At 38.8% G+C, this 16,945-nt stretch overlaps 1 protein-coding gene across 2 annotated transcripts in view; it reads right to left on the bottom strand.

The window, feature by feature from the left end:
* The window catches only part of PIK3C3 (phosphatidylinositol 3-kinase catalytic subunit type 3), a 129,417-nt gene extending 128,047 nt beyond the window's left edge, over positions 1 to 1,370 (bottom strand). Inside the window, exon 1 of one of the 2 annotated variants that reach the window (XR_001887886.1) lies at positions 1,204 to 1,370. Coding sequence is in view for 1 of the 2 variants with exons in the window: in XM_017885304.1 (XP_017740793.1) it covers positions 1,204 to 1,271 (68 nt within the window). In the remaining variant the exon portion in view is untranslated. The remainder of the gene's footprint in view (positions 1 to 1,203) is intronic. The other variant, XM_017885304.1, reaches the window with a different exon arrangement.
* Positions 1,371 to 16,945: the final 15,575 nt, after the last annotated feature.

Below are 16,945 nucleotides of genomic sequence, written 5' to 3'. Positions count from 1 at the left end.
AAAAAAAAAAAAAAAAAAAGACCGGCTTTTTGGTTTTTCTTTATTAATGTTCAAACATTTCAAAAAATGCATTCGTATATCCAAGAAATACTGAACATCAAGCTGAAGGAAAGCCCTTTATCAATACTGATCCTGTATAAACTACTAGTGGTGTATGCTATGGAAAATACCTTAAATAGGTGTATAAAGTATCATACAAAGGTACAACGTGGTTGTTGACATACTACTTTTACCACCACCACCACCACAAACTAAAAAGTAAAGGATTTGTCAGCGAATAAGGGACTTCTGAAAATAAAATGAAACGATCATTCAAAGGTACATCTGACAACTGAGAAAATTTATTTATCCCTTACTGCAGGCCTTTGACCAACACATATTTGTTGAATATTAACTGAACATACACAAGAAATGTTTATTAATTATGGATGATGCTGTGGTCAATAATTTGTGATAGCTTTGACAACACTTCTATATGACCACCTTAAAAGAGACATAATTTCCAACTCTGTCTTGTCCGTCCCTCGTCATTATACCAGTTCCATTATCCTCATCTCAAGATATCACGCTCCTGACCTTTACTTCAGCCGTGGTGCCCCAAAGTTTTCCTGCAACGACTCTTTCCTCCTATCTTCTTGGTACCCTTGCAAGTGGCACCCTCATCTTTGACTTATTCCCAACTTCCCTGACTAAACACTGCCATACTACCCAAAGATTCACCCTAGGCCTCTATCACCTCCCGTGCTGCTAATACACCATGTGCTCATTTTATTCTAGACTATTGCATCTGATTGTGCCTACCTCTCCATAATTTCTGAAGCCTTCATTCCACCCTACAAGCCCCGTTCCAAAATAAAGATCGTCCTCTTACGAAGAGACTCGATTTCTTAATTTACAATAAAATAGTAATAAACTCTCAAAAGGCTGAACAGCAAAAACTTTAAAGACTGTAAAATACAGTGGAACTTAAGGGCTATTCCTACTGCTATGCTTTTCACAGAGACCACGTATTAAATCCTTTTCCAACAGAGCCCCTCTCCACGATCCACTCTCTCGCGCCTTCCTGGCTACAGCCCTCCCAGCCGCCCCCAGTCTGGGCCTTGAGACGAGTCACATACTTTCTCCCTCTCACTCCCAACAAGCCCCTACCCCCACGCCCCTACGCCCCAGCAATCCCACTCCCTGTCCCGAGGGTTCTCTTACATCTTAAGCTGGACGTTGATATCCAGGTCACAACTGTAGATGTAGTGAAACTTCTCTGCTTCCCCCATCGCACCGTCGGCGAAGGTACGACCTATAGCTGAAACTTAACTACAGGAAAGACAACAGAAATGAACCAGGGGAGCGCCACAACACAGGAACTTCCGGTTCCGCCCTCGCCAGCACGCCTCCAATCCCAGCCTGGAACGAGTTCTGACGCGGCGGAACTCACTGCCGAAACAACTCTTCTGCGCATGTGCACAAGGCGCCTACCATCTTGCTTAAGGGTAAATGTATACGGGAAATGGCTTCTCTGATTACATTCCAGTTTTCCTGCCTTGCCAGCACTTTTTTTTTTAAAGAAAAAGAGACGCTATCATTTGAGCTTGAGCTGTACCTAAAACAATACAAAAGAAAATTCAATTCAAAAAGAATTACAACAGCTTTCACTGGCTGCTGTCTAAACAGGTTACAAGCACAAAAATTGGAATTTTGCCAAGTTTAAATTCCAGTGGCCTTCCCCAAAATTGTAGCACTAATTTGCTATCTTAAGCAAGGATTTTCTCTTTCTGCTCTAAACAATAGGGAAAGGACTAAATATAGAACAAATAAATCTGGGTTTCATGTTTGGTGTTGTCAATATTTATGCTACTTTGGACGTAATACTTTGCGTGCATGTTTAAACTGGTAATATTCAAATTCAATGTAGTTTCAAGCCTTAACCCAAGTCAGAACCTAGAGGCTTCCTGTAATAACTCTAGAACACAGATCTCTAAACCCTGTGAGCTCTTAAAATGTTTATTTTTATAATTATTATAATCTAAAATTGTAATATTCACTTCCAATTATATTGAAAACTCTTGGAAGGTAAGACTAGTGTGCCATTTACTTCTGTGTCTTGCCCCCCTGACTGTCTAATACATTGCTGAGTTTAATACTTCCTACTTATTGGTTATTACTGATGATATTGAATGAAAGGCTCCATTTTCTATGCCTTTATTTCTTTTTTCTTTCTTTCTTTCTTTCTTTTTTTTTTTTTCTTTTTGAGATGGAGTTTTGCTATTGTCGCCCAGGCTGGCTCAATTTCGGCTCACTGCAACCTCCACCTCAAGTGATTCTCCTGCATCAGCCTTCCGAGTAGCTGGAATTACAGGCACCCGCCAGCCAGCCCGGCTAATTTTGTATTTTTAGTAGAGACGAGTTTTCACCTTGTTGGCCAGTCTAGTCTCAAACTCCTGATCTCCGGTGATCTGCCTGCCTCGACCTCCCAAATTGCTGTCTATGTCTTTATTTCTAAGTGCTGCATTTTAAGATGGACATCACTAGAGTATGTGCAAATTAGCGTAATTAGAATGTTGAGGGATTAGAAAAAAAATATATTTCAAAGAAAGGGTGAAAGGTGTGGAGCTGTTCAACCTGGAAACGGGAAAAAAATACCTAATGCACAATGTTTTACACAAAATAAGTTCTCAAAAATATTTATGGAAGCAAGAAAAGGATTTGAGTAGAATAAAGAAAAACATGATAGTCATCCTCCTGTAACTTAAAGTTTAAACAAAAAGAGAGCACCTTTGATTTGTTCCTAAGAATAACTGCCACCAATGGTTGGAACTTACAGGAAATGTAATTTCAACAAACAATACAAATTGAACTTTCTAATTATCAGAGCCATTCAACAGTAACACTGTTGTCACAAGTGCTCTGTTTAAGGCATAACTCCAGCAATGAGTGTGAGATTTGATGTGAAACCTCAATCTTGAATAAAATATTGACTATGTGTAAAGGACTAAATTATCTGATCCCAGTGGTGAATAAATTACTTTCACTATATAATGGTAATATAATGGTATTTAATGTATAAACCTAAGATAATATTATATACATATGCAACCAAACAAGTTTACAAATATAAAAACTTCAAATTAGCAATCTTAACATAATAGATAGTGGGCTTTTTACAGAAACTCTATTGCTTGCAAAATGATTATGGAATATAGTGTTGACTACTCTTATAGGACTGATTCTTTGAAATTCAGCACATCTATACTGCTGTATTCCACATGGCAATTCATTTTTCTAGCCCCTTTTTTCTATTCAAATAACTATGAACTCTTCTTTTGCATAAACACCATGATGTATTCTGGCTTTATCTGGGCTACGACACATCTTTTTAAGCCTGACTTTGTCCTTTTCTCATTATCTCATAACAATTAAAGTAATACTGATTGTTTCCAAAACAGTTGCAAACACAACACAGATAAAAGCATGAAAATCAAATGTCAGTACTTAGTTACAAGATATTCATTCACAGAACCCAAGACAGATTTAACTTTTTAAAGATTATCAAGAGAAAAAATAACATTAAAAATGTATTATGGAAGGATCTCAGAAAACTTGACTGTAATTGTATTAAATATGTTAATACATCAGGGAAAACTAATGTGCCAATAAGGAACAAGATTTTGGTAAGTCATGGAAGCATGGAAAGAGGTATTATAAAAACCAAAACTGTCAATGCCTTTTGTACCATAAGTCAGAGAAGTGTTGGTTGGTAGATGTGAGTATCAGAATTCAATTAACAAGGCCATCTGTATAAGAGAAAAGGAAGCCTTAGGCATCTTATTTTGAAAGGACAGGAATGATTATTTTCCTTCCCATGTGATTTTCACAAATCATAAATATAACATATTTGCAAATATAACATATAATTATGGGATACAATTTGCATTGCAAGAGTCCACTGAGGCCTGTCTGCAGAAAAATCACTTACAGAAATAGGTGTTTTCCTGGTGTGGTAGGCTATTCCAGTGATTATTATATGGTCCCATATTTAATTTTCCTTTGGAGTTGCAGTTTTGGCTTTGTGCTTCTTTCGCCATCTTGTTTCAATTTCTATTTTAATTATTCTAGTAACCAGTTTTAATGATGGCTTAGAAATGTGTTGATTGTGCTCCTTTTGTTAAATTTTGTCCTTCTTTCTCTCTTTCTTTCCCTTCCTTCCCTCCTTCCTTCCTTGCCTCCCTCCCTCCCTCCCTCCCTCCCTCCTTCCTTCCTTCATTCCTTCCTTCCTTCCTTCCTTCCTTCCTTCCTTCCTTCCTTCCTTCTTTCCTTTCTTTTTCTTGAATCAAAGTTTTGCTCTGTTGCCCAGGCTGGAGTGCAGTGGTGCAATGACAGCTTACTGCAACCTCAACCTCCTGGGCTCAAGCAATCCTCCCACCTTAGCCTCCTGAACAGCTGGGATTACAGGCGTGCACCACCGTGCCTGGCCACTTTTTTAATTTTTTTGTAGAGATAGGGTCTAACTATGTTTCCCAGGCAGATCTCGAATTCCTGGGCCCAAGGAATCCTCCCTCCTCAACCTCCCAAAGTTTTAGTATTACAGACGTGAGCCACCATGCCCAACCTCCATTTCTTCAGTTGCCCAGGACTGACATAATGATAATCAGGTTTATTTTTGCCAGTTTCTATGACCCAATTTATTCTCTTTGCTTGTAATTTTTTTTAATGCACTTACAGCTTTACAAAGCAATCGTCTATTACTGAGCTCCCATCAAGAATAAATTAGTATGATACTGTGAGATTAAATATATCTCATAATTCCTTTTTTTCTAATTAAAAAATGCCTTTGTAAGTTTTCTAATAACTATGTTTTAGAACTCAATCACGTGATAGAACAGACAGCAGTGCTAAGGCACTTGAAAAATCCTAACTCATAATTCAAAAGTCTTGGCCATTTCTCAGCTGACAATGTGAAAAAAGACGGGCTTAATGAATATCCACGAATGATCCTAATGCAGGAACCCCCAAGGCCTAGGCGGGGGGTCCGTTCAAAAAGGTAATTCATATAGCTGCAAAAGGGAAAGAATAACAGCATAAGTTATTCTGAAAAAATAATAAAATTGTATTTGCATATGTATTCCTTTGTAATACCTCTGTTATATAACAACAAAGCTCCCCAGTCTTGGGGATTTCTTTATAGCAGTGTGGAAATGGACTAATAATCTGAGTTTCTTACTGTGTAAGCAATAATTATGTTTACAAATTAAGCCACTTTCATTTTTAAAAAATCTTTCTGTTACATACAGCTGAAAGCATATAATTCCTAATACGATGTTAAAAGGCTTTTCATGTTCTGGCTCATGTGGCGTTGTTCAAGCTCTCTAGACTTAGTTTAATCTGAATAATATCCTCTCTCTTATGCTATATTCAGATTGTGTCTCTATATTCACCTATGGTGGTATAGTTGATTCTTATTCCGTGTGGTAGGTATATTCTATAAAGTCACAGTAAACACTAAATTAGCAAATACTGAACTGCCGCTAGGGGGATATAGGATTATGTCCTTGCCAGTCTCTGCTAATAATATTTTCATTAAATAATAAATACATAAACTTATTTTCTTTGTCTTCATCTAAAGGCATTTTATTTAATATATATTGGTGATTTATTAACATTGAACTCATGCCCAACAGCACCATAACTCATGCGTGAATGAAGCCTGTGTAACACAGTTTTTCTCCGTAAGGCACATCACAGCTTTCTTGCACTTAGGAACACCAAAGAGCACTTCTATCACTGCATTTAGAGGATGTTTTAAACGAAATCACCCACGAAAAGCATAGCAATGCAATATATATGGCTGGGCACAGTGGCTCACACCTGTAATCACAACACTTTGGGAGGCCAAGGCGGGCGGATCATGAGGTCAGGAGATCGAGACCATCCTGGCTAACAACGTGAAACCCCATCTCTACTAAAAATACTAAAAATTAGCCGGACGTGGTGGCGGGTGCCTGTAGTCCCAGCTACTCGGGAAGTTAAGGCAAGAGAATGGCGTGAACCCTGGAGGCAGAGCTTGCAGTGAGCTGAGATTACACAACTGCACTCCAGCCTGGGTGGCAGAGTGAGACTCCGTCTCAAAAAAATAAAAAAACAAAGAAAAAAGGAAATATATGGGATTGAATAAACCTCCCGAAATATACTTATTTATAGTATGAGAGCTGAAACAAGAAGGCAGAATCTCACCTTGTTTGACCTCAGCCAGGAACATGCACATTAGACTTAAATTTTTTGCTCTGCCTCTGTGCACATGTCCACAAATGGCCGCAAGTATTGATTTTGGGGTTACAAATAGACTTTAGTGAGCAGTTGAATTCACAATTATGGAATCTGTGAATACTGAGAATCGACTATATTTATTCTTAGAGAGAAACGAAGAGCTCTCTAGACCAGTGTGCTTATGATTCACTAGGGAATCTGACTGAAATGAAGGTTCTGATTCAGTAGGTGTGGGCTTATTCAGGAGACCTGAGAGTTTGTTTCTAATGAGTGAGACGAAAACTGCCTTGAGTAGTGCTAATCTCTATTTCCCATTCCTTTTCATTTAGAGACACAGAAATTGAATCCTATAGAGATTAAAGTAAATTGTCGGGGGTCATGCTGATAACAATAGAGTTGAAACTTGACTACAGTTTTCCAGAAGACTTCATAGAGGAGATGGACCTTTGTGATGCTAACAGGCACCAAGTTAAATTAATGGTTAGGGTATCTTAGGAAACTGTGACCGGCTTTGGCTGTTCTCCGCTTTTTCTTTCTCCATTCCTTTTCCAAATCTCTTTGAGTTTCTTGGAGGCTACCTCTAAGATATGGCAGGTCTTAATTAAGACTTCTTTAAAAGAAACAGAGTTCTTTTCAACAACTCGATGTGGCAAAGAAAAAACATAAAAGAAGCAGTTTTCTGATAGGATTTCTAATAGTCTCAGATAAGAGTTCATTCCATTCTTTCCATAATGCCTACATTCTACTACATAGACCAGTGAGTTTGACCACTCCCCTGTTCAAAGCCCTTCAATGGCTAATCACACGGGTGGAATAGAAATTAAGTCTCCTTGCTGGGACCTCTTCATCTTCCACATTCTTTCTTTAGCCCCCTTTTGGGGTATTGTTTTCTGCAGCTTCTCAGCCTGGGCTCTCTGCTTGTGTTCTAACCCACTGCAGTTAGCTGTGCAACTCATATTTCACCACATATCTGTTGCTTATGTTCTATAGTCTCCCTAAAAAAAAAAACTTATTTTCCTCTTAGTGCCACTTACGTCAAGAATCAGTCGCATTCCATTCAGCTCTGCTGGATCTTCAGTCACAAATTTTCAAAACTACTAGATATCTTTAAAACTCCTACATTTATTGGCATGGATATGTATGTACATTTGTTGTCTTGTATAAGTAGCCTGGAGACAAAATTAATTTGTCTTTGTGTTTTCCACAGCATAGTAACATGCACATGTATTATTGTACCTGCATTCATTAACTCTTTCAACAAACATTTATTTGTTCAAATCTGCCAAGGGCCAGGCATAGAACTGGAAAGAAAATATTTAATAGACATATGTAAAAATAGCCTCTGTTATTTCTGAATTACAGCTTCATAGGGAAGACAGAAAGCTAAATAAGTATAGTCTATCCTCATTATTCATGGTTTCTGTATTTGTGAATTTGCCTGCTCGCTAAAGTTTATCTGTAATCCCAAAACTAATACTCACAGTGCTTTCAGGGTCATTCACAAATATGTGCAGAGCAGCAAAAAGTTTGAGTAGTCCAACATGCATATTCTTAGCTGAGGTTAAACAGGGCGATGCTCTACCTTCTTATTTCAGCCCTCATACTCTAAGCGTCCTTTCACTTTAGGTGTGCTTTCAGCAGTCAATTTAGTGCCACTTTTTTCTTTGCATTTTTGTACTTTGTGTTGGTGATTTCACTGTTTAAAATAACCTTCAAATGTACTACTTAAATGCTGTCTGGTGTACCTGAGGGTAAGAAGGCTGTGATGTGCCTTACAAAGTAAATACTTGTGTTTGATAACCCACATTCAGGCATGAGTTATATTACTGTTGGCCATGAGCTTGATGTTAATAAATCCAAAATATATATTAAGTAAGGTGCATGTAAACAGAAACACACATGAAATAAGGTCACATATTCATTGTTTAATGAAAATGTTGTGACCAGAGTCTTGCAGGAATTTGATTGTGTATTTCTCCTCGGAGCAATGGTTCAGTATTCACTAATTCAGTATTCACAACTACTTCTCAGAACATAACTACCACAAATAACCAGAGCCATCTATAATTAGTTATGATAAGTGTGGAAGGTGATATAATATTCCATGGGAGCACATCAGAGTGGTACTTTACTTTTGTTGGGGGCAGGTGCAACAAGGAAGGTTTTTCAAATAAAGAAAGGATGAAGCAGTGATCTTAAGATTAGTAGAAGTTAACTAGATGACTGGAGAGAAACATAAATGAGGAGGAAGAAAGAAAAGCATTCAAGGCAGAATGAATAGCCTGGATACACCAACAGAGGATGACTCAAAAGAAATACAACACAGTGGAAAGAGAATGTATTAGTTAGCTAGGACTGCCACAACAAAGTACCATAAACTGAGTGCCATAAGCAACAGACATGTATTGCCACATTACTCTGGAGGCTAGAAGTCTAAGACCAAGGTATTATCATGGTCAATTCCTTCTGGAGACTATGAAGAGGAATCTGTTTCATGTCCCTCCCTTAGCTTCTTGTGGTTTGCTGGCAATCTTATGTGTTCCCAGGTTTATAAATGCATCATCCCGATCTCTGCCTTCATCTGCACATGGTGTTCTCTCTGTGTGTCCTTGGGTCCAAATTTTCCCTCTTTATAAGGAAACCAGCCATATCGGATGAGGCATCCACCCAACTTCAGTATGACCTTATCCTAACTAATTACATCTGCAGTGATCCAATTTCTAAATAAGGTCACATTATGAGGTAACTGTGATTAGGACTTCACTGGAAAAATTTGAAAGGGGACATAATTCAAAGAGAGAGGAAACCACAAAAGAGGGTGGAAAGTTAAGAGGAGTGAGGGGTTAGGAAATAACTCTAAAAATTTTGGATTTCACCCTGTAACTGAGTAACCCATTTTAAAAGAGAAAAAAAAATGGTTTGTTTATTTATTTATTTATTTATTTATTTATTTATTTATTTATTTATTTTTCTTTGGCTTTTTCAGAATTATTATTTTTTTTACTTTATTCCTTTTTTCCCACCTCCTACTTAGCTCTTTAGGAATGCAATTATTACCTTTACGTTCTCTCCACCTGGCACTCCCTCCATGACAAGCTTGTGTGCATGTTTACTTAGAAGTTCCAAAGACCAAGCCTTGAGACAAACCAGGTGCCCCTGGAACTCTCTCTCACCAGGAGATTGTCTCAGTTTATAACCTAGCTCTGCCTATGATAGGGCAAGACAGATCACTCCATAGATAAGGCATCCTAAGCAAGTCACATAGACCCTGCACCTCCTCACCCCTCCCCTGCATGCCATTCACACCAAGCCCCCCTTTAAAAGCCTCTGCTTTCTGCCCCAGAAGTTGAAGTGGTACCCTCAAAGCAGGAGCCTATACTACTTCTCCTTGGCTAGCTCTGGAATTAAAGTCACCTTCTTTCTACCAGACCTCACACTTGTTAATTGGACTCTGCAAGCAGCCAGTAACCAGACCTGTGTTAGGTTATAGCCCTAAAGGTAACGTAAATAAAAATGTGCTTTAGCAGGGAACTATACATTGCCTAGTGACTCTTTTAGCTTGTATGATTCTAGTCTTTCATAGTCTTTGAGCTATTTTGTCACTTTGTAAAATTGTAGACAACTAATAACAACATAAAATAATTCCTATAGACAATTCCAATTGATGTTTCCATTACCTTTGGAAAAACCAGTTTTGCCTTAATTTGTATATCATTTTAATATTCCTGATCTAAAAATATCAAGAATAGCTTTGAATTTTCTTTTGGACTTTTATGACATCTGCCTGGTTCCAGTTCCCTTATTGACTAATGAGTAGAATAAAATTGTTAACACATATGCATGTTTATATATGTATGAAAGTCATCATTTTATCTTTTTGTGAGAATTATCTTTTGTAGCAACATGAAGTCTTCAATGAGTGGTATATCAATATAATGAACAACTGCATAAATAAGTCAGGTTGCATAGTAGGTGAACTCTCAAGAGGCAAGGCAGTTTAGTTATAGTTAACAACCAAACTAAGAATGACGATTCTGAACTGTATCTGAGCCATGTGTTCCTGGAAAACAGGGATGGTTAAGAAGACTTCCACTCTTTGTGATCTGGGAAAATGGCCGCCATTAACAACCCTTCCCCCATGGCTTACATAAAACTTGCTAATGAACCTCTTTTTAACTGTCACAAGACCAGACACAGACCCTTCACATTCCCATTGTTTGTCTCATAAATGATTAAACTGTTTGTCTTCCCCAAATCAGTGAGACACAGAGATAAATATTTTCTCTCTATGCTGACTGAGACTCTTCCTGATTATAAAATAATTCCAACTGTAAAATCACCCCATCTATAACCTGTTTAATCCTCCCTATGTGAGTCCAAGGTGAAACCGTTCTGCCAAGAAACTCTGGTCTTCAGACGCTGGGTGTTCTCCCTATTGCAGTAGCCTAAATAAAATCAGTTTTCTGGCCCCGCAAAGTGGTGTGTGCGTGTAATCTCAGTTATAAGGCAAGGGAATCCTTGGAGAACAGGAGTTCAAGAGCAGTCCGGGCAATATAGTGAGACCCCATCTCAAGAATGAATGAATAAATAAATAAACAAATAAGTAACAGTTCCAGGTGCACTTAAAAAAAATCCAGTTGACAACAAAATGTAGCTAAAAAATAAATAAATAAAGTTTTTAGAAAAGATCAATTTTCTTAGTTGTTTGGGTCCCATATTCCAAGTTTCTTTAAACAGATCTGAAAAGAAGTCTAGGATGCAGTTGACAATTTGTGGATACAGTGAAATTATTTCCTCTTCAACCTTTGTTTCAGTTTCAGCGTAGTCTATTTGTTTTCCCTTTTCCTTTTGGCTAATTGTAGTTTCATTCTGGAATTTTTACATCTATTGATTAAACATATTATCATTTGGGCCCTCTGCAAAGGGATTGACTTCTGTCTGCACTATAACCCTCTGATAAAAATAAAAAATTGTCTTAGTGAATTTAACTATTTATAAGTTAAACTAAAATAATTTAAAACTATATGAATAAAGAGAAATATTTTGAAGGTAAAATTATACAGCATGCTGTTTTTGTCTTTAATGGTTCTTGATGCATAGTTATTTAGTGTGGTATGAATACATGTTGATTGCACTTTAGTATTTACAACCCCAGCCAACTTTAGTATCACTGTATTGGAAGTATTTTTCAGTACAATGCATAGAAGCTGTGGATTCCCCCTTTTCTTTCTTTCTCTCTCTTTTTCTTTCTCTTTCTTTCTTTCTTTCTTTCTTTCTTTCTTTCTTTCTTTCTTTCTTTCCTTCTTTCTTTCTTTTTTTCTGTCTTTCTTTTATCTTTCCTTTTTTCTTTCTTTCCTTCTTCCTTCCTTTCCTTTCCTTTTTTTGAGATAGGGTCTCCCTCTGTCACCTAGGCTGGGGTGCAGTGAGTGGCACAGTCATGGCTCATTTAGTCTCGACCTCCCAGACTCAAGCGATCCTCCCACCTCAGGCTCCCAAGTAGCTAGGAACACAGGCTACAGGAAAGTGCCACTATGCCCAGCTAACCCTTTAATTTTTTTTGTAGAAACAGGGGTCTGCATATGTTGCTCAGGCTGTTCTCAAACTCCTTTGCTCAAGCGATCCTCCCACCTTGGCCTCCCAAAGAACTGGGGTTGCAGGTGTGGGTCATTGCACCTGGACAGATTTCCCTTTTCTATAGAAGATGCCATTCTAAAATGCTAGTTTTTGTAATACTGATTTGAATAATCCTGTCATGACCTAGAATCTTTCTTTGATTTGTTGATTATTTTTTTCAGCCTCACAAATGATCTTAGATCAAAAGGAAAAGGCCCTCACCGTGTTTTATATCATTTGAACCTGGGACTTGCATGTTATATGGGAGAGATGACCAGAGCTACAAAACCATTGGTACTTTTTTATCTAGTATGCTGCCTTTTTTTTTCCTTTCACACATGTATTTGCTTTTTCAGCCCACATTGATCAGCATGGAATATGATTTATGTTTTTATACATTTACTGAAGTTTCCAGAACAGTGCCTGACAGATATTGATACTAAAAGCAAATGTTTGATGCTAAATTGTTTATCTTTTGATTAATTGCTTCAGGTGGGTGATAATATTTGCAAATTTCTGTTTTATTAATATGCTAACCTTTTAAATACCAAGACAAATAGTTAAATACATAACCTTGGGTCATCCCATAGAAGCAACTTGGGTAAAAATTTCTTCAGGTGTCGGCCAATAAGTTATATTTTTCTAGTGTCCCAGGAGAGTGATGATTTAGGGAGAAAAAAAAAAAAAGCAAGAATCTCCACTTCTGTTTTACCTTATGTAAGAAGGTTGGGCATGGACAGGTGGTGATGAAGCTTGATTTTGTAAGTCCAGTAGGTTGTTAGGATATTAGACAGAGATTCAGAGTAAAGGTGGAAAAAGAGAAATATCAACGTATGTAATGTTGATCTCTGTGATGCCCAATTTTACGCTTAAGAAAGCTGGCAGGGTCATTGATGTGATTTGAATCTCAGAGTGAATCCATAAACTTTTTTTGTCTTTCTCCTTCCTTTCCTACACCCCATCAATCAGAGATTATATCTGCACAGAGGCAGTCTACATCATTATGAAGCTGGGCTGCTTCCTGATGTAAATCGTTATTTTCACAGAGAGAGAGAAAGAGAGAGAGGATTGGAAGGGGAGATAGATGCCTGGGGCAGGGTCATTCTCTGATCCCAGGCAATCATCCTTCACCGAGAGCAGTCCCAGGACCAAGCGCCAGCTAAACAAACATGTCTGCCCCATCGGCTGCTAACTTGTCTCCTGCCTTATGAAGAAAAGGCTTTCTCCTATGCCTGTCTAATGAGTGCTGCCTGCCACTCTCTCGAGCTGGCTTTTACAGCATCAAGAACCCTCTGCACACACATTGAGCTCTTCTCTCTACTTTGTACTTCAAGAATGTAGGAAGCTTCAGGGGAAATAAGGATTCAGGATTTTTTTCTACATCCATTTTGATGAGCATTTGCTTTCCCTACAGGATGTGCTGAAATACTTTGAAAACTGGCAAGCTTCTTTCAGGGAATGGCACACTCAGGCAGAAGTCATGTGGTCTGCTAGGCCAAAGGTGGAATGCAAGGAGATTCTTAGCAATATTGAGCCATGAGCACACTGACCTGCATCCTGTCCTCTTCCTTCATCCAGCCCTGCTAGGTAAATGAGATTGACCAAGGCTACAGAGAGGAAGAGAATAAATGCTGAAAAACTCAAATGATTGTGTCGTCCTAGCCTCAGTTGCTATGCCTCTCTCTGCTTTCCCTAACCCTTTCCTCAGGCCTGCCAAGGCATTCTGCTCGGAGATTCAGTTACTCCCCAATATCTGAGTTAATCCAGAATGAACAGGAAATTCAATGTTGCAGCCCTAGCAATGACCCTTTTCACACTCCCCACTCCTGCACCCACCCAAACCCACATACATACACCTTCTCCAATCTAGTGGAGGAGAAACTACTCTGATCTAGTGGTCTCTTGCATTCATGCTTCAGTATACAATTTGGCTGACTCCAGATATCATATCTGGATGGAGAGAAAAACAGTGGCCTGGAGTCCATTCCTTAATAAATAAGGGCAGATCCTGGTTCTTAGGTGGGTGAGTAGGGAGTAGAGGTATTGGACTCCGATGTCAGGAGCTTGGAAAGAGCTGGTTTCCTTCCTTCCTTCCTTCCTTCCTTCCTTCCTTCCTTCCTTCCTTCCTTCCTTCTTTATTTCTTCTTTCTTCTTTCTTTCTTTCTTTCTTTCTTTCTTTCTTTCTTTTCTGGGTTTACTGTCTACAAGAGGAAAGGACTAAGGCGTTGAAGCAGGGACATTATGACTCCTGGCGTTCTAAGCATTATCTTACTATTTATAGAAAAACCAATTAACTAAAAGTGCTGTTTTATAACCCACATTAGTAAACAATAAATATAATTCAGTTAACTATATTATTTCTTTCTTCTGATTTTAAAGAAAAAAAGACTTTGACCCTGCCTCTCCTGAAAGTATCATGGGCCTGGGCTCTGTGCTCTTCCATGCCCAGTGGATTGAAATTGGCCCTCATTTGAAGGGGGATGAAGGAAATATTTAGAAGCCAGGAGTGGTCCATGTATGTCCTAATCTAGAATGATCCTGAGTAGTGCTAGTACATAAGAGGAAAAAGAACGACTCCTATTTGGAAGGGAGAATGTGATATCAGCGCATGGGATATTTATAAGGCACACGGCTAAGGAATTATTCGAAATGAGGCTGAGATTCCATGCCTCGCATCTAGAATGCCAGAAGGCCTAGTGAAAGGAATGGAGGTGAGTCAGGGAGGAAATTGAATCAGATTTAGTGGCTGCTAATGGACAAATGGCAATGGACATTAGGCTAATGATGGAGACCTGGATTTTGGTGGTAAAATGTACTAGGGGAGAAAAATATCTTTCTTATCGTTCCTTCTTAGCTTTGTATCTGAGGTCTCTATACACAGGACATATTTAACAAGGCAGCAAGCCTACAACTTTTTTATGTAAGTTACTACATGAAATGGGGAACGCTTCCTAAGAGAAGAGCCCATATAAATGTTCAGATTCTTTTCTGTGACCTTTGTCTGTCAGGATAAGGATGCTCCTTTCTTCTAGGCCATAAGGGGCGTCCTTTCATTGAGAGGTCTTTATGACCTTCATAGGCAGCGAAGTCATTTACTCATCATTCTGTATATAATACTATATCATCATATATATTTTTTTTTTTTTTTTTTTTTTTCCCCTGAGTCAAGGCCTTGCTCTGTCACCACCCAGGCTGGAGTGCAGTGGTGTGCTCATGGCTCACTGCAATCTCTGCCTCTCAAGCTCAGGTGATCCTCTTACCTCAGCCTCCTGAGTAGTTGCAACTACAGGCATGCACCACCATGCCCAGCTAATTAAGAAAAAAGAAAAAAAGTCTGTAGAGACAGAGTTTTGCCATGTTGCCTAGGTTGGTCTCAAACTCCTGGGCTCAAGCAATCTGCCTGTCTTGACCTCCCAAAGTGCTGGGGTTACAGGCATGAGCCACCACACCCAGCCACTTCCTAGATTTTTGTGACCTGCTTTAAGGGAGAAAAGCAGGGAAAGATGAGGGAGAACTTCCTGCTCCTACTGTTTTCTCAGATATCAAGGTGCCATATTTTGGCATAATGTGTCCTGAATCCCATCGGGGCAAACATGAATGTGAGGTTTGGTGTGCTTGGCTTAGTCATGAGCATGATTTGGAAGTAGGCGGACAGTACCTGAAAGCTCTACTCTGAGAATTCAGCTTCCTGAAATGCTAAATTTAGCCTCAAAGGAATTGTTACCTCCTGCCGTGATGATCTATGTAATGACTAACAGGGTACAGAATGTATTCAAAACAATTTTGTTCTTTATCTTATTTAATTCTCACAACAACCTGCATTACAGATTTAAAACCAGAGAAATAAAGAGGTGGATTCCTCCCTAAGGACACTCATCAACAATGCCCCTGTTTCTCTCTCAATGTGTATACACACACATATACATTTACATACATGTATATATATGTATGCCTGTATGTATGTGGGTATATTAGTTTTCAGTGCAACTTGAAAACTAAGACTCTCTGAATATTAGTCTATGGTTCATTAATATATTAGAGTAATGCTTCCATTCTTCAGGCAGTGTGTCCTTTATGTATTTGTGCCTCCTATAATGTAAGTGCCCTGGATTTTAGCTTCCTTAGAGGGCAGGAACAAGGTCTAAGGCAACTTTTCAGAATCTAAGTCCTAACTTGTTCTGATAATAGTAACAGGAAAGATTATTTTAGCCTCCTCTATTAAAAATATCAGTTATCTGTAGTCACAACTTGTTATCACAATGAGGAGAGAATCAAAAGACTTTCCCATATTTAGTCAACAAATGTGGGAGACATTATTGATTGTCAGGGGCCTGACTCCTGGAGCTAGACGTGCCCGAAATAGCTAGTGATCCTGGGCAAGTTACTTAGTTTTTTTAAATTCTGTTTATTATCCATGTAAAATTATTTAACATAAATTTTGAGAGTCAGTTGCTCAATAAGTATAGCAATTATAATTATAGTTGAATACTTGTCACATGCCAGGTACTCTGCAAGGTCTTAGGGATTGGAGGAAACTCTCGAGGAGCTCATAACCAAGTGGTGAGACAGTGAAACAAAGAATTACCACCACCACCAGCCCCTCCAAAAACAGCTGTACACACTGGGATACAGATATGCACAGTGGCCTTTTAAAACTACAGTTTAAATACCAAAAGGAGCCTACCTCTTGATTACATGGTGGCATTTCATTTACCTTTGTGTATGTGTGTGGGGACAACCATAATTGTTCTAAGGACATCTGCTTTTTTAACTTCAGCTGTGATTCCCTGCCCAGTCCCACACCGACTAGGAAGGCAAGTGGAATAAAACTGGTGCCTGGGGCCGGGCGTGGAGGTTCACGCCTGTAATCCCAGTGCTTTGGGAGGCCACGGCAGAGAGATCACAAGGTCAGCAATTTGAGACCAGCCTGGCCAAGATGGTGAAACCCTGTCTCTACTAAAAATACAAAAAATTAGCTGGACGTGATGGCAGACACCTATAATCCTAGCTACTTGGGAGGCTGAGGCAGGAGAATCGCTTGAACTTGGGAGGCAGAAGTTGCAGTGAACTGAGA

The sequence above is a fragment of the Rhinopithecus bieti genome, unplaced genomic scaffold (assembly GCF_001698545.2).
Source record: "Rhinopithecus bieti isolate Rb0 unplaced genomic scaffold, ASM169854v2 scaffold_14009, whole genome shotgun sequence".
NCBI lineage: Eukaryota > Metazoa > Chordata > Mammalia > Primates > Cercopithecidae > Rhinopithecus > Rhinopithecus bieti.
Note: the sequence above shows the minus strand (reverse complement) of the source record. Positions and strands in the feature narration are given on the sequence as shown.